At 40.1% G+C, this 14223-nt stretch overlaps 1 protein-coding gene across 3 annotated transcripts in view; it reads left to right on the top strand.

Annotated features, from left to right (window-relative positions):
* Positions 1–14223, top strand: part of prkx (protein kinase X-linked) — a 146398-nt gene that overhangs the window by 36537 nt on the left and 95638 nt on the right. For all 3 annotated transcript variants that reach the window (XM_063054611.1, XM_063054610.1, XM_063054612.1), the window contains one exon: positions 13780–13948. In XM_063054611.1, the coding sequence (XP_062910681.1) occupies positions 13780–13948 (169 nt within the window). The remainder of the gene's footprint in view (positions 1–13779; positions 13949–14223) is intronic.

Below are 14223 nucleotides of genomic sequence, written 5' to 3'. Positions count from 1 at the left end.
AGACATCATTTTTATATTCAAGTGCTCTTTCTGAAAGCATTCCTAGTATGAAAATTGCGTTCCTAGTTCCTCTATCCTGAATAAACCCATATTCCAATTTAGAAGTTTCTGGTCTTAACTTGTTTTTAATTCGACTCAGAACAATTCTCAACAAAATCTTTATTATGTGACTCATAAGACTGATTGTTCTATAATTTTTGCAATCAATAGTTCCAGGAATTTTTGGTAGAGTTATAAATACTGATTTCAAGAGATTGTCAGGCAATATGCCAGACTTGTATATGCCATTAAACAGTTCCAAAAGAATCTCTATGCCCAGATCTTCTAGGGCTTGTATCATTTCCACTGAAATTTCGTCAGGTCCAGTGGCTTTACCATGTTTCATGCTCTTCATTGCTTTAGTTATTTTTTCTTTGGTAATAGGTGGGCCGGAATTAGGGTGTTTAATATCTGGGGGTTACTCTCTATTATTCTCAAACAGCTGCTCTCTATACTGAATCCACCTCTCACATACTTTGCCTGGATCTGTTAGTACAGATCCGTCCGCTGATCTTATGCATCCTGTAGAGGAGGTTTTCTTAATTCCGGTTAATTTCTTAATTTTGTGCATTTCTTTGCTGTTGTTAATATGGCCTTCTACTTCATTTCATTCTTGAGTCAGCCATTCTTCTTTTGCAATATTGCACAATTGTCTGATCTGTCTGTGTAGCTCTCTGTATTGCATTTCATTATTCTTCACCAACCTTTGTTCCATCAGAGCTAGAATTTCTTTGGTTATCCACCCCTTGTTGGTGTGTTGGATTTCTTGTACTGGGATTATCTCCTCTGCTGATTGCTGTATAGCATATTTAAATCTGTCCCAAATAGGTGTTGTTTCATTTTTGTTGAGGTGTTCTTCTACAGCTGTTTTGAATTGTTGCTTAAGTATGCTGTCATTTTTAAGTTCTCCCAACATACACTTCTTTCTCTTTTTCCACGTTTCAGTTTCTTTAATTTTGTTTTAATGGTAACTACTACTGGATGGTGATCTGAACCACAGTCTGCTCCTGGGTGGGCTTTAGAATTTGTGATATTATTTCTAAAGCATTCATTGATGGTAATGAATTCTATTTGATTCCTTGTTTTATCTCCAGGGCTAATCCAAGTACACAATCTATGTGGATGGTTTTTATACCAAGTATTGGTGATCACTTGGTTGTTTCTGACACACCAATCAGTAAACCTTCCTCCATTTTCATTTTTCTTTCCTAATCCAAAAGGTCCTACGATGTTATTAACCCTTTCCTGTCCAACTTCGGAGTTAAAATCTCCCATGACTAGTTTTATATCCTGAGATTTACATTGCTCATAAGCACTGTCAAGATCTTCATAAAACTTGTTGGTATCCTCTTCATCCGCATCATTTGTTGGCAGATAGGCTTGGATTATACTAATGTTAAAAGGGTTACCCCTTAATTTAACTAAAAGCAGCCAGTTGGATATCGCCCAAAATTCCATAAGACATTTTGATACTTGTTTGTCTAAAATAATTACAACTCCATACATATGCTGTTGACCTCCAGAATACATTATCAGAGAACTATTCTAAGTGAATTTGCCACTGTCAGTCCATCTAATTTCTGACAGGCCTAAGATATCAACTTCCAACCTTCTCATTTCATTTAATGTGTTGTCCAACTTTCTGTTTCGGTAACGTGTGTGGATGTTCCATGTTGCTACCCTTAGCCTTTCCTTATTGCTTACAGTCTTTGGATGACGGTCTGGTGTCACCTGCAGCACATGACTACCCCTACCGAGCGAGCTGTTGTTCTGTTGATTAGAATCAACCCCGTTCACGCTGTTGTGGTTTCCTTCTTTTGTTTCTTTCCATGATTGGCTAGGCAGAAATTTCAGCAGTGGTTTGCTGTTGCCTTCTCTTGCCACAGTCCTTGTCTGTCTAGAGCATTTGACCTCTACCGGCGTTCCCAGTTGGGAACCATACACTAGATGTCGCCCAACCTTTGCTGCTGTTGTACAAAGACAATCCTCCACCAAAGCTTGGAATCCATCTCCCTGCTGCCGAAGACTTCAGTGATTTTAGGTGACACCACCACCATTGGTCTGGTTATTTTTTTGGCACCAAACACTCACCATAGACAGAGCTCCTTCAGCGAGACAGGGCGCACCCGGACCTAAGTCCTACGTGAAAGTGGAGTTATCTTGGGTGGGAGAAGCTATATAATCACTATTGGCATTTCCTGATATTTAGTCAGGACCAACCATCCCGTACACCCCTATGTAAAATACAAGCTGATAATTGTTACATTGCAAAGAAAATAATAATTAAACTTATCGGATCCAACACTGCTGAAGATCAGTGGCCAGAATTGACACTCCATTTGTAATTTTGCTTTGTCGCTTTATCGTCATGACTTTCTTGTACTCTGTTTATAAAACCCAGGGTTCGACTTGCTGTTTTGGTACTTTGTCAGCCTGCCTTGCTAGTTTCAATGAATTGTGTACGTATACCAGATCTTGCCTCTCCCAAAGTATAACTCTGGATTTCTGAGTTTTCATCTGCCATATATCTATTAATTACTCCAGCTATCCTGATTTCTTTGGAATGCTTTCTTGATGTATACTGTATCTCCAAGTTTTGTCTCCTGGAAATTTGGAAGCAGTGTGAACCTGAGTTGTTAATACCAGCAATAGTACAAGTGTTTTGATCTTGACAAAACAGCCTTTCATTTTTTTTTTGGTCACTTAGCCCATTTATTTTGTTTTGTTCCAATCTGCACCTTGTAAGGCATGACAATGCCTGACACAGGCCTCTCATGGTCTGAGTGGATGTTCCCTCCCTCTGTTTAGAGATACAACATGGTAACAGGCCCTTCTGGCCTAATGAGCCAGCCCTGCCTAATTACACTCATGGGACCTATTAACCTATTAACCTGTACTTTGGAATGTGGGAGGAAACCTGGCATTCATGGGCAGAATGCTTACAGCAGCGGAATTGAACCCGGATCACTGGTGCTGCAGTAGAGTTACAGTAACTGCTGCAAGCCAATTTGCTCTCCATTTTGCTGCAGGCCTCTATTTCATGTCCTTGTGTCTTAGTGACAGGCTGATAATGTGGAACATTACCAAATACCTGTGGAAAATAGTATATAACAACAGCAGCAGCTCCTTCTGTTACTTCATCAAAAAATTATTTAGTTAATTAGACACCATGTGTCTTTAACAAATGCATATTGGTTTTCTCTTCTCAATTCAGTCTGTTGAAGTGTCTGCTGGTTCTGTTCCTTACTAATACTTGAAGAATGTTTTTACATTGTTAGGTATGCCATTACTTGTTTGCCCCAAACCACTGCAATTTCCTTTTTTTTTTGTGAACAGCCTATTATGCTTAAATACTCAAATTCATCTGTTGGCAAATGGCTAATGTATTATATAATGGCTCTTTCATTTGTGAATTTGACTGTCACTTATTTGCCGTTATTTGTATGTCCCTGGGTAAATGACAATCAGACTGAGACCTTGACAGCTTTTGTTCCCGCAATAGAAAGGAAGGACATAAGCCGGGAAGATGTGGAATCGATATGGGTAGAGCTGCGTAACACTAAGGGGCAGAAGACGCTGGTGGGAGTTGTGTACAGGCCACCTAACAGTAGTAGTGAGGTCGGAGATGGTATTAAACAGGAAATTAGAAATGTGTGCAATAAAGGAACAGCAGTTATAATGGGTGACTTCAATCTACATGTAGACTGGGTGAACCAAATTGGTAAAGGTGCTGAGGAAGAGGATTTCTTGGAATGTATGCGGGATGGTTTTTTGAACCAACATGTCGAGGAACCGACTAGAGAGCAGGCTATTCTGGACTGGGTTTTGAGCAATGAGGAAGGGTTAATTAGCGATCTTGTCGTGAGAGGCCCCTTGGGTAAGAGTGACCATAATATGGTGGAATTCTTCATTAACATGGAGAGTGACGTAGTTAATTCAGAAACAAAGGTTCTGAACTTAAAGAGGGGTAACTTTGAAGGTATGAGACATGAATTAGCTAAGATAGACTGGCAAATGACACTTCAAGGATTGACGGTGGATATGCAATGGCAGGCATTTAAAGGTTGCATGGATGAACTACAACAATTGTTCATCCCAGTTTGGCAAAAGAATAAATCAAGGAAGGTAGTGCACCCGTGGCTGACAAGAGAAATTAGGGATAGTATCAATTCCAAAGAAGTAGCATACAAATTAGCCAGAGAAAGTGGCTCACCTGAGGACTGGGAGAAATTCAGAGTTCAGCAGAGGAGGACAAAGGGCTTAATTAGGAAGGGGAAAAAAGATTATGAGAGAAAACTGGCAGAGAACATAAAAACGGACTGTAAAAGCTTTTATAGATATGTAAAAAGGAAAAGACTGATAAAGACAAATGTAGGTCCCCTGCAAACAGAAACAGGTGAATTGATTATGGGGAGCAAGGACATGGCAGACCAATTGAATAATTACTTTGGTTCTGTCTTCACTAAGGAGGACATAAATAATCTTCCAGAAATAGTAAGGGACAGAGGGTCCAGTGAGATGGAGGAACTGAGCGAAATACATGTTAGTAGGGAAGTGGTGTTAGGTAAATTGAAGGGATTGAAGGCAGATAAATCCCCAGGGCCAGATGGTCTGCATCCCAGAGTGCTTAAGGAAGTGGCCCAAGAAATAGTGGATGCATTAGTGATAATTTTTCAAAACTCGTTAGATTCTGGACTAGTTCCTGAGGATTGGAGGGTGGCTAATGTAACCCCACTTTTTAAAAAAGGAGGGAGAGAGAAACCGGGGAATTATAGGCCGGTTAGCCTAACGTCGGTGGTGGGGAAACTGCTGGAGTCAGTTATCAAGGATGTGATAACAGCACATTTGGAAAGCGGTGAAATGATCGGACAAAGTCAGCATGGATTTGTGAAAGGAAAATCATGTCTGACGAATCTCATAGAATTTTTTGAGGATGTAACTAGTAGAGTGGATAGGGGAGAACCAGTGGATGTGGTATATTTGGATTTTCAAAAGGCTTTTGACAAGGTCCCACATAGGAGATTAGTGTGCAAACTTAAAGCACACGGTATTGGGGGTAAGGTATTGGTGTGGGTGGAGAATTGGTTAGCAGACAGGAAGCACAGAGTGGGAATAAACGGGACCTTTTCAGAATGGCAGGCGGTGACTAGTGGGGTACCGCAAGGCTCAGTGCTGGGACCCCAGTTGTTTACAATATATATTAATGACTTGGATGAGGGAATTAAATGCAGCATCTCCAAGTTTGCGGATGACACAAAGCTGGGTGGCAGTGTTAGCAGTGAGGAGGATGCTAAGAGGATGCAGGGTGACTTGGATAGGTTGGGTGAGTGGGCAAACTCATGGCAGATGCAATTTAATTTGGATAAATGTGAAGTTATCCACTTTGGTGGCAAAAATAGGAAAACAGATTATTATCTGAATGGTGGCCGATTAGGAAAAGGGGAGGTGCAACGAGACCTGGGTGTCATTATACACCAGTCATTGAAAGTGGGCATGCAGGTACAGCAGGCGGTGAAAAAGGCGAAAGGTATGCTGGCATTTATAGCGAGAGGATTCGAGTACAGGAGCAGGGAGGTACTACTGCAGTTGTACAAGGCCTTGGTGAGACCACACCTGGAGTATTGTGTGCAGTTTTGGTCCCCTAATCTGAGGAAAGACATCTTTGCCATAGAGGGAGTACAAAGAAGGTTCACCAGATTGATTCCTGGGATGGCAGGTCTTTCATATGAAGAAAGACTGGATGAACTGGGCTTGTACTCGTTGGAATTTAGAAGATTGAGGGGGGATCTGATTGAAACGTATAAGATCCTAAAGGGATTGGACAGGCTAGATGCGGGAAGATTGTTCCCGATGTTGGGGAGGTCTAGAACGAGGGGTCACAGTTTGAGGATAGAGGGGAAGCCTTTTAGGACCGAGGTTAGGAAAAACTTCTTCACACAGAGAGTGGTGAATCTGTGGAATTCTCTGCCACAGCAAACTGTTGAGGCCAGTTCATTAGCTATGTTTAAAAGGAAGTTAGATATGGCCCTTGTGGCTACAGGGGTCAGGGGGTATGGAGGGAAGGCTGGGTTCTGAGTTGGATGATCAGCCATGATCATAATAAATGGCGGTGCAGGCTCGAAGGGCCGAATGGCCTACTCCTGCACCTATTTTCTATGTTTCTATGTTTCTAATTATGGTTATCTTAAATTATCATGCTTGTTAATATTGCCAAAAATTTTACCTTTGGGTTTTTTGATCATATTTATTTTGAAACTTACCTTGAAGATATTGCTATATGTAATCTGTGTATAATTTTCCTCATCAGAAGTCACTTTGTGAAATATTTTGATTTGTATGTTGTGACTTTTTCCCTGTAGAGCCATGCTTTTCATTGCGGGATTTCAATGGTATAGAGCTGGTTGAATATAATGATAATAGATTAACAGCAGTAAATGCTTCTAATACTTACATTCATTGTGTGTGTGTGTGTGTATATGTAAACAACAGGAATTCTGCAGATGCTGGAAATTCAAGCAACACACATCAAAGTTGCTGGTGAACGCAGCAGGCCAGGCAGCATCTCTAGGAAGAGGTACAGTCGATGTTTCAGGCCCAGACCCTTCGTCAGGACGAATATTGTTATATGTACGTAGATAGACAGAAATTGAGGGAGGTTTGAACTGAATGTTCTTCTGTAAATGAGCGGATGGGTTTGTTAGACAAACTTTCCTTATTCTACATGTGTTACAATGCAGAATTATACTCTTGAGATTCTGCAGATGCTGGGAATCTTGAGCAATGTGTGGTGAAGGGCTTCAACCCAAAAAGTCAGCTGTTTGTTCCCCTCCATAGACGCTGCTTGACTTGCTGAGGCTTCTCCAGTATTTTGTGCGTGTTGCGCAGAATTATACTTTCTATTTTGAATTTAAGGTTATTAATAGCTGTAACTGACAAAACACAACATTTTAAAAATGCAAACACGAGGAAATCTGCAGATGCTGGAATTTCAAGCAACACACATAAAAAATGCTAATGAATGCAGCAGGCCAGGCAACATCTATAGGAAGAGGTACAGTTGACATCTCGGCCCGAAACGTCAACTGTACCTCTTCCTGTAGATGCTGCCTGGCCTGCTGCGTTCACCAGCATTTTTTAAACACAATATTTAAGGACTTTGTTTCTTTAATACAACCTTGAATCATTCAAAAACCCTTTGTGCTTCAGAAGTGTTTCATTAAATCTAATCACTGATTATAAAATTGAAATGTTGCATCCAATTTGTGCGCAGCAGTGTTCCACAGATAGCAATGGGATAAATAAGTGGATCTATTGTAGTAAAGATTGAGTACGGGCTGGAATGTGGTGACAGAGTCTAGGCCCAGAGTGTATCGATGCAACAGGGCCAGAATCCTAGTGTGAGGAATGACCTGATGTTTGGGTGATTTAAATACCGGGCCAGATCGATTGAAGAGGTAGGGTGTTGTGCCGGTTCCAATCACTGCTCTTTGATATTTACTTGGCTTTGCGCTGAATTGAGGATGAGGCAATGGACTGCTCCATCTAGGTTACCAACTGTCCCGTATTAGCTGGGACATCCCGTATATTAGGCTAAATTGGTTTCTCCCAAATGGGACCACCCTTGTCCCATATTTCCCCCCGCTAAGGTAGAGCATTCTTATGAAACCGTTCCTAAGCCGAAATGGCGTAAAGTGAAGAAACAATTACCATTAATTTATATGGGAAAAATTTTTGAGCGTTCCCAGACCCCAAAAAATAACCTACCAAATCATACCAAATAACACATAAAACCTAAAATAGCACTAACATATAGTAAAAGCAGAATCGGGAAGATTAAGCCAAAACTGATTGGTAGAAAAATATCGGCACGTACACGCATGTTCACACAGATGCCTGCGCAAGGCTTCATGGTCATGGTAGTCTTTCTCGGGGTAAACACAAGTGTCCCGTATTTGACTGCTACTTTTGTCCCTTATTTGGAAGTGAGAAAGTTGGCAATCCTAGCTCTAGCTGCTGTGGGCTTCATGCCTAAGGACTCATCTTTGTTCTGAATGCTATTTGCTTGCTTTTATTGTTTTTCTTCTCTCGGCACGTTGGCTGTTTGATGGTCTATTTGTGTGGCTTTTTGGTTTTTTTTGTCGTTATATGTAAGGAGACAAATCTCAAGGTTGCATAATGTGTACATGTTTTGATAATGTCCTTTGAACTTTCAACTTTGAATGTTGATTTCAAGTATAAATATTGACCAAAACACCTGGGACAACTGCAGTGTCATGGGATCTTTTGCATTTGCATGAAAAAGTTGATGGAACTTTGATTTAGTTTGTCAAACCAAGGAGGATGAATAGAACATTACATCCAAGTACTAAATGAGTGCTGAAATGTCAGTCTAATTGTGCTTGTGTTCAAATCTTTAGATTGGAATAAGGTCACTTTAAGTTGGCACTGTTGTAAATGAGCCCATTAATCAGCAGATCATGGGGATTGCTTTGTTATACTGAGTAAATTATTGGTAGTATTTTTGAGTATTATGATTTTATATTCCATGATTAGATGACTGAAGTATAGACATTACTCCATAAGATACAAGAGCAGAATTAGGTCATTTGGCCCGTTGTCTGCTCTGCCATTTCATCATAGCTGAGCAATTTTCCCTCGGACTCGATCTCCTATCTTCTTCCCATATCCCTTCATGCCCTGACTAATTAAAAATCTATCAACCTCTGCCTTTGATGTAGCCAATAATTTGGCCTCCTCAGTCACCTGTGGCAATGAATTCCAGCTCCACCACTCTGGCTAAAGAAATTTCTCCCTATCTTCATTCTAAAAGGACACCTTTCTTTTCTGAGACTGGGTCCTTTCCCCACCATAGGAAACATCCTCTCCACACCCACTCTATAGAGGCCTTTCAATATTTAATAGGTTTCAATGGGGTCACCCTTCATTCTTCTGAATTCCTGTGTGTAGAACCCCAGAGCCATCAAACACTTCTCATGTGACAAGGCTTTCAATCCCGGAATAATTTCTGGACCAAGTACTCATTAGTTTCTTTAAGAAAGATGTATACTTACACAAAATGCTGGAGGGGCTCAGCACTGCAGGCAGCATCTATTGAGAGGAATAAACAGTCGATGTTTTGAGACCCTTCATCGGAATCTTGGCCTGAAGTGCTGACTGTATTCCTCTCCATAGTTCCTCCAACGTTTTGTGTATGTTGCTGTGGATTTCCAGCATCTGCAGAATACTTTGTGTCTGTATCATTTCATGTATTCAGTTTGAACTGATAGAGATTGTTAAAATTCCTGAGATATTTTTGTATCAAGCCATATTTAAATTGGGAGTTTCCTGCCGTTTTTAGGTGTTACATTGTTATATACAAGAAGAGCACATGATTTGCACGCACTTTAGAAGATTGGGGAATCTTGTACCCATATAAAAAGCCCATGAGAATATGTTTTTTTTCCCCACTGATCACGAGCCCATCCATCCCTATTCAGACATTGGAAAAAGTATTTGTAATTAATCAACTCTTAAAAGCATGCCCTTTTGTAGTGTTTAGAAAATGAACCTGCTGCTTCTGGAACTGCAATACAGTAGGACATTTTCAGATATTCAAGAAACATTAACTTTTGTTATTTTCCACTGTGTCCATTCTGGCTGTCAAATACTTATTCATGTTTCCCGCTTAATCTGTTTTCTGTAACTTTGGAGAGTCTTAATGCTGTTGAATGTCCCCAAATACTCTCAGACAGTTTCTGAAATTAAATAAAATTGATTTGCTAAATATGTCTAAAGCAATAAAAGCACTGAAGCAAAATTCAAACTGTCTTTTACTTGGGTTCTTTTCATATATTTGCCACCATTTCAATGACTAGTCTTGTTCTTTCACTCATTCTACCTGGGGCATGTTCAGTTGGCAGATTCTGCAACGTGACATCTGGAGAATTTAAATCGTTTTCATTGTTGCTGAACCCCATGGACTCCAGCAACAGACTACAGATGGGAAATCGCTGTCTAAGGAATACCATCATGTTCCCGACCTCTAGTGTGAGAATCCTGCATTTGACATTATTTACACTGATAAAGTGTCAGCAGTTTGGCACATAACTGCTGACATTTCCCAACAAGTTCCAGGCTGTCACATTGGCAGCAATCATGAAATGCGTTTGTTATGGTATTTGTATGTGATTGCAATCAGAAAATAAAGCACAAGCTGTCAGGTAACATTAAAGAAAATGCTTATGTATCTCGGCCTGAAATGTTGACTGTTTATTCCTCTTTGCAGAAGCTGCTTGATGAGTTTCTCCAGCATTTTGTATGTGCTGCTTATTTAAGTCCCATCTTTATTTCACTCCTTCCCTTTTTGTGGATCTAGGATGACTTGCTTCCACTCTAGTTCTCTTCATTCTGGGGTAATGGATAAGACCATAGGGATCTATAAACTCTTCTACTGATGGGTCAAGAGGTACCCCATGGGTGGGTTGGTGATCTTCCATGTGCTTCCAAATCACAAACTCAATTTTCTCTCTCCCACCCTGAATGCCTTTTGTCCTCTTTACGCGGTCATAAGCTAAGTTCACCAAGGATCATTGAAGATATTACATTTTTTTCCAAAGAATATTTGAGAACATCCTTCAGTCTTCCTCTAGTAATTTGTTCCTTTCATAGAGCTTGGAATTGGGAGCATTGTGATAGGCATTCAAACAATATGGCTTTCCCAGCAGAGCCAAAAGAGTGTAATTAGGAATTTGGTGTAGGATACAGTGGCTGGTACAGCATGATAATTTTAGAACATAGAACAGTGCAGCCCAGGTAATGACCTTTTGGCTGTGCCGAGCATGATTCCATATTGAACTAACCCTCCTGCTTTCACATGGCCCATATCCTTAAATTCTCTGCATATTTATGTGCCTATCCTAAAGGACTTTCTGCTTCTCTCTAAGGTGTGTGAGTCCACACACATCTTTTGCTATGAGCACACAAAGGAATTTAAACTGCGCACAAAAGGTCCTTACTCTCTACCTCATTGGCATGTAAAGTATATTTCACGATTGTTCACAGAACACATTTCCTTTTCTGGTTTCTGATGTCGACGATGTTGATAATGTGGAGTTTGCGATGATTTGTCTGCAGATTTTAGAATGGTCTTATTTATACTGTTTTTATTGAATAAATTATTCAGTGCACACATTTGGTTGTCACAGGGCAAAAAATTGCACAGCACAAGATTTTTGCACACACTCTTCATTACGAATTAAAGGGAACATTGACCACTACCCCAGGTAGCCTATTCCAATCAACAACTACTCTCTGTGTGGAAAAAATTTAAAAAAAAACTTTCTCAGCACCTCCCTGTAAACTTTCACACTCTCATTTTAAAGTTATGTCCTCTAGTGTTCAACATTTCTATACTTGGAGAAAGATTTGGGCTGTCTATCCTATCTTGGCCTCTCATAATCTTAAACTTCTATCGGGTATCTTCCAGCCTCCGGAGCAGAGAAAGCAATCCAAGTTCGTCTACCTCTCCTTATAAGTAATAACTGCAAATCAAGCAATATCCTGATACAACACTCCATTTCCTCTACATCTTTCCTGTAATGGGAAGACCAGAATTGCGCACTATAAGACATAGGAGCAGAATTAGGCCATTTGGTTCATCAAGTCTGCTCCACCACTCCACCATGACTGATTTATTATCCTTCTCAACTGAATTCTCCCTGTAACCTTTGATGTCCCTATTAATGCCTGCTTTAAATATACCTAACAACTTGGCCTCCACAGTGGTCTGTGGCAAGGAATTCCACAGATCTGTCAACCTCTGGCTAAAGAAATACCTCATCTAAAAGGATATCTATAAGACCGTAAGGTATAGGAGCAGAAGTAGGCTATTCGGCCCATCGAGTCTGCTCCACTATTCAATCATGGGCTGACCCATTTCTCCCAGTCATCCCCACTCCCCTGCCTTCTCCCTATGCCCTGGCTAATCAAGAGCCTATCTATCTCTGCCTTAAATGCACCCAATGATAATGGCCTCCACAGCCGCTTCTGGCAACAAATTCCACACATTTGCCACCCTCTGACTAAAGTAATTTCTCCGCATCTCAATTCTAAATGGACGTCCTTCAATCCTGAAGTTGTGCCCTTTGTCCTAGACTCCCCTACCATGGGAAATAATTTCTCCCCATCTAAATAATAGTCTGCCAATTTATTTCTGCTAGTGTCCCTTTCCAGTCAACTTTGGCCAGCTCCTCTCTCATGCCATTGTAATTTCCTTTATTCCACTGAAATACCAACACACTGGAATTTAGTTTCTCCTTCTCAAATTTCAAAAATCCTTCTATTCCGAGGCTGTGCCTTCTCGTTATAGACTCCCCCACTATAGGAAAAGTCCTCTCCATGTCCATTCTATCTAGTCTTTCAATATTCCATAGGTTTCAATGAAATCCCCTTTTATTCTGAACTCCAGCGAGTACAGGCCCAGAGCAATCAAATGCTCCTCGCCTGTTAACCCTCTTTTTCCTGGGATCATTCTTGTGAACCTTCTCTACAGTGCCCAATGCCAGCACGTCCTTTCTGAGATAAGGTACCAAAAATGCTCTCTGAAATTAGTGTGGTCTGACCAATGCCTTATAAATCCTTGGCTCTAAATATTCCAAACTTTATGTAACTGCATCATGGCTTTCTGACCATTGTACTCTATGTCCCTGAAAATGAAGGCAAGCATGTCATATCCCTCTTTGCCTCTCCATCTATTTGTGTTTGCTTTCAGGGTGATATGGACCCAAGGTTCCTCTGTACATTAATGCTATTAAGGATCAGTACACACTTTGCCCTTAAATTAGACCCCTCAAAGTACACCACCTTGCACTTGCCCGGATTAAACTCTTATCAGCCATTTCTCTGCCCATATTTATAAATGACTTTGACGACCTTCTTCACAGTCCAAATCTTTTGTAATTTGGGCTGGGTTTTGTTGTCAGAAACAGAATATCCCGAATAGAGACTGCTTACTAATTTTATGACTTTATAGATTTGAGTGTGATTTTTAAAAAAAAAATTATTATTATTGGATGCCTGAAAGTTAAATGCAAGTGACAATTGCAGCAGTTCCAGTGACCATGTGGGGTTTTTTTTCCAGGTGCTCCAGTTTCCTCCCACTTTCCAAAGCTATATGAGTTAGTAGGTTAATTGGTCACATGAGTGTGATTGTATAGCTCAAACCCATTGGGCCAGAAGGGCCTATAACTGATGGGTAACTGTAAATTAGAAATGGATGATTATGGGTGGTGTAGGAGGAAAGGATTAGAATAGTCATGGAATAGGTTCATATTGGTCTGCACAACATTGTGGGCCAAAGGGCCCATCCTGTGTAGTTTCTGCTCTGTGCTCAATGTTCTATATGGCATTGGTAGTCCTCCACTGCATTGTACCTTGTGTGGAATTTTCCAAAGTTTTTAATGTTCTGTTACAAATACTGTTGAGTAACCTAACACTGAAAATAATCAATCCCAGACTTCGTTGTTTTAACACATAGCTACACTTTGTGTGCTTTTAAAGGGAATGCAAGGCTTCTGAATGTTAGAAAAACTGTCTAACTTGAAGTAACTACAGAGAAATCTTTAAAAAAAAATTTTGCTGCATTTTTTGAAGGCTATGGAATTTAAAAATCTGGCAAGTTCAAGTAACATGATCTGTGTCAATATATTTTTTGTGACTGATCACTTTTGTGCTGTTTTATAGGGACTGGAACCTTTGGTCGAGTTCTGTTGGTCAAAGACAAAAAGACAAGAGAATATCGTGCTTTGAAAGTGATGAGCATTCCTGATGTAATTCGCCTTAAACAGGAACAACATGTACACAATGAAAAAAGCATATTAACAGAAATTCATCATCCATTTCTTATAAAACTGTAAGTAAGCTTCATGGTTTTGCATATTTAAATGTTGCGCTTCAGTATACATATTGTTAAAATGGTATTTTCTTTTTCAAATTGCTTGATGTAGATTGCAGAGTTTCAATAAAACTAAGCTGAATTTGGGCTCTGAACTCTTACTTCAGTATCCGATGGTACAGTACCATACATAAAAATGCAAAATGTTTAATTATTATGCAATGCATTAATTGATTGACTGCAGTTCATACATACTATGGCACAAAGTATGCAATACGATGGTGTAATGCCAT

This window comes from Mobula hypostoma, chromosome 7, assembly GCF_963921235.1.
Source record: "Mobula hypostoma chromosome 7, sMobHyp1.1, whole genome shotgun sequence".
NCBI lineage: Eukaryota > Metazoa > Chordata > Chondrichthyes > Myliobatiformes > Myliobatidae > Mobula > Mobula hypostoma.
Note: the sequence above shows the minus strand (reverse complement) of the source record. Positions and strands in the feature narration are given on the sequence as shown.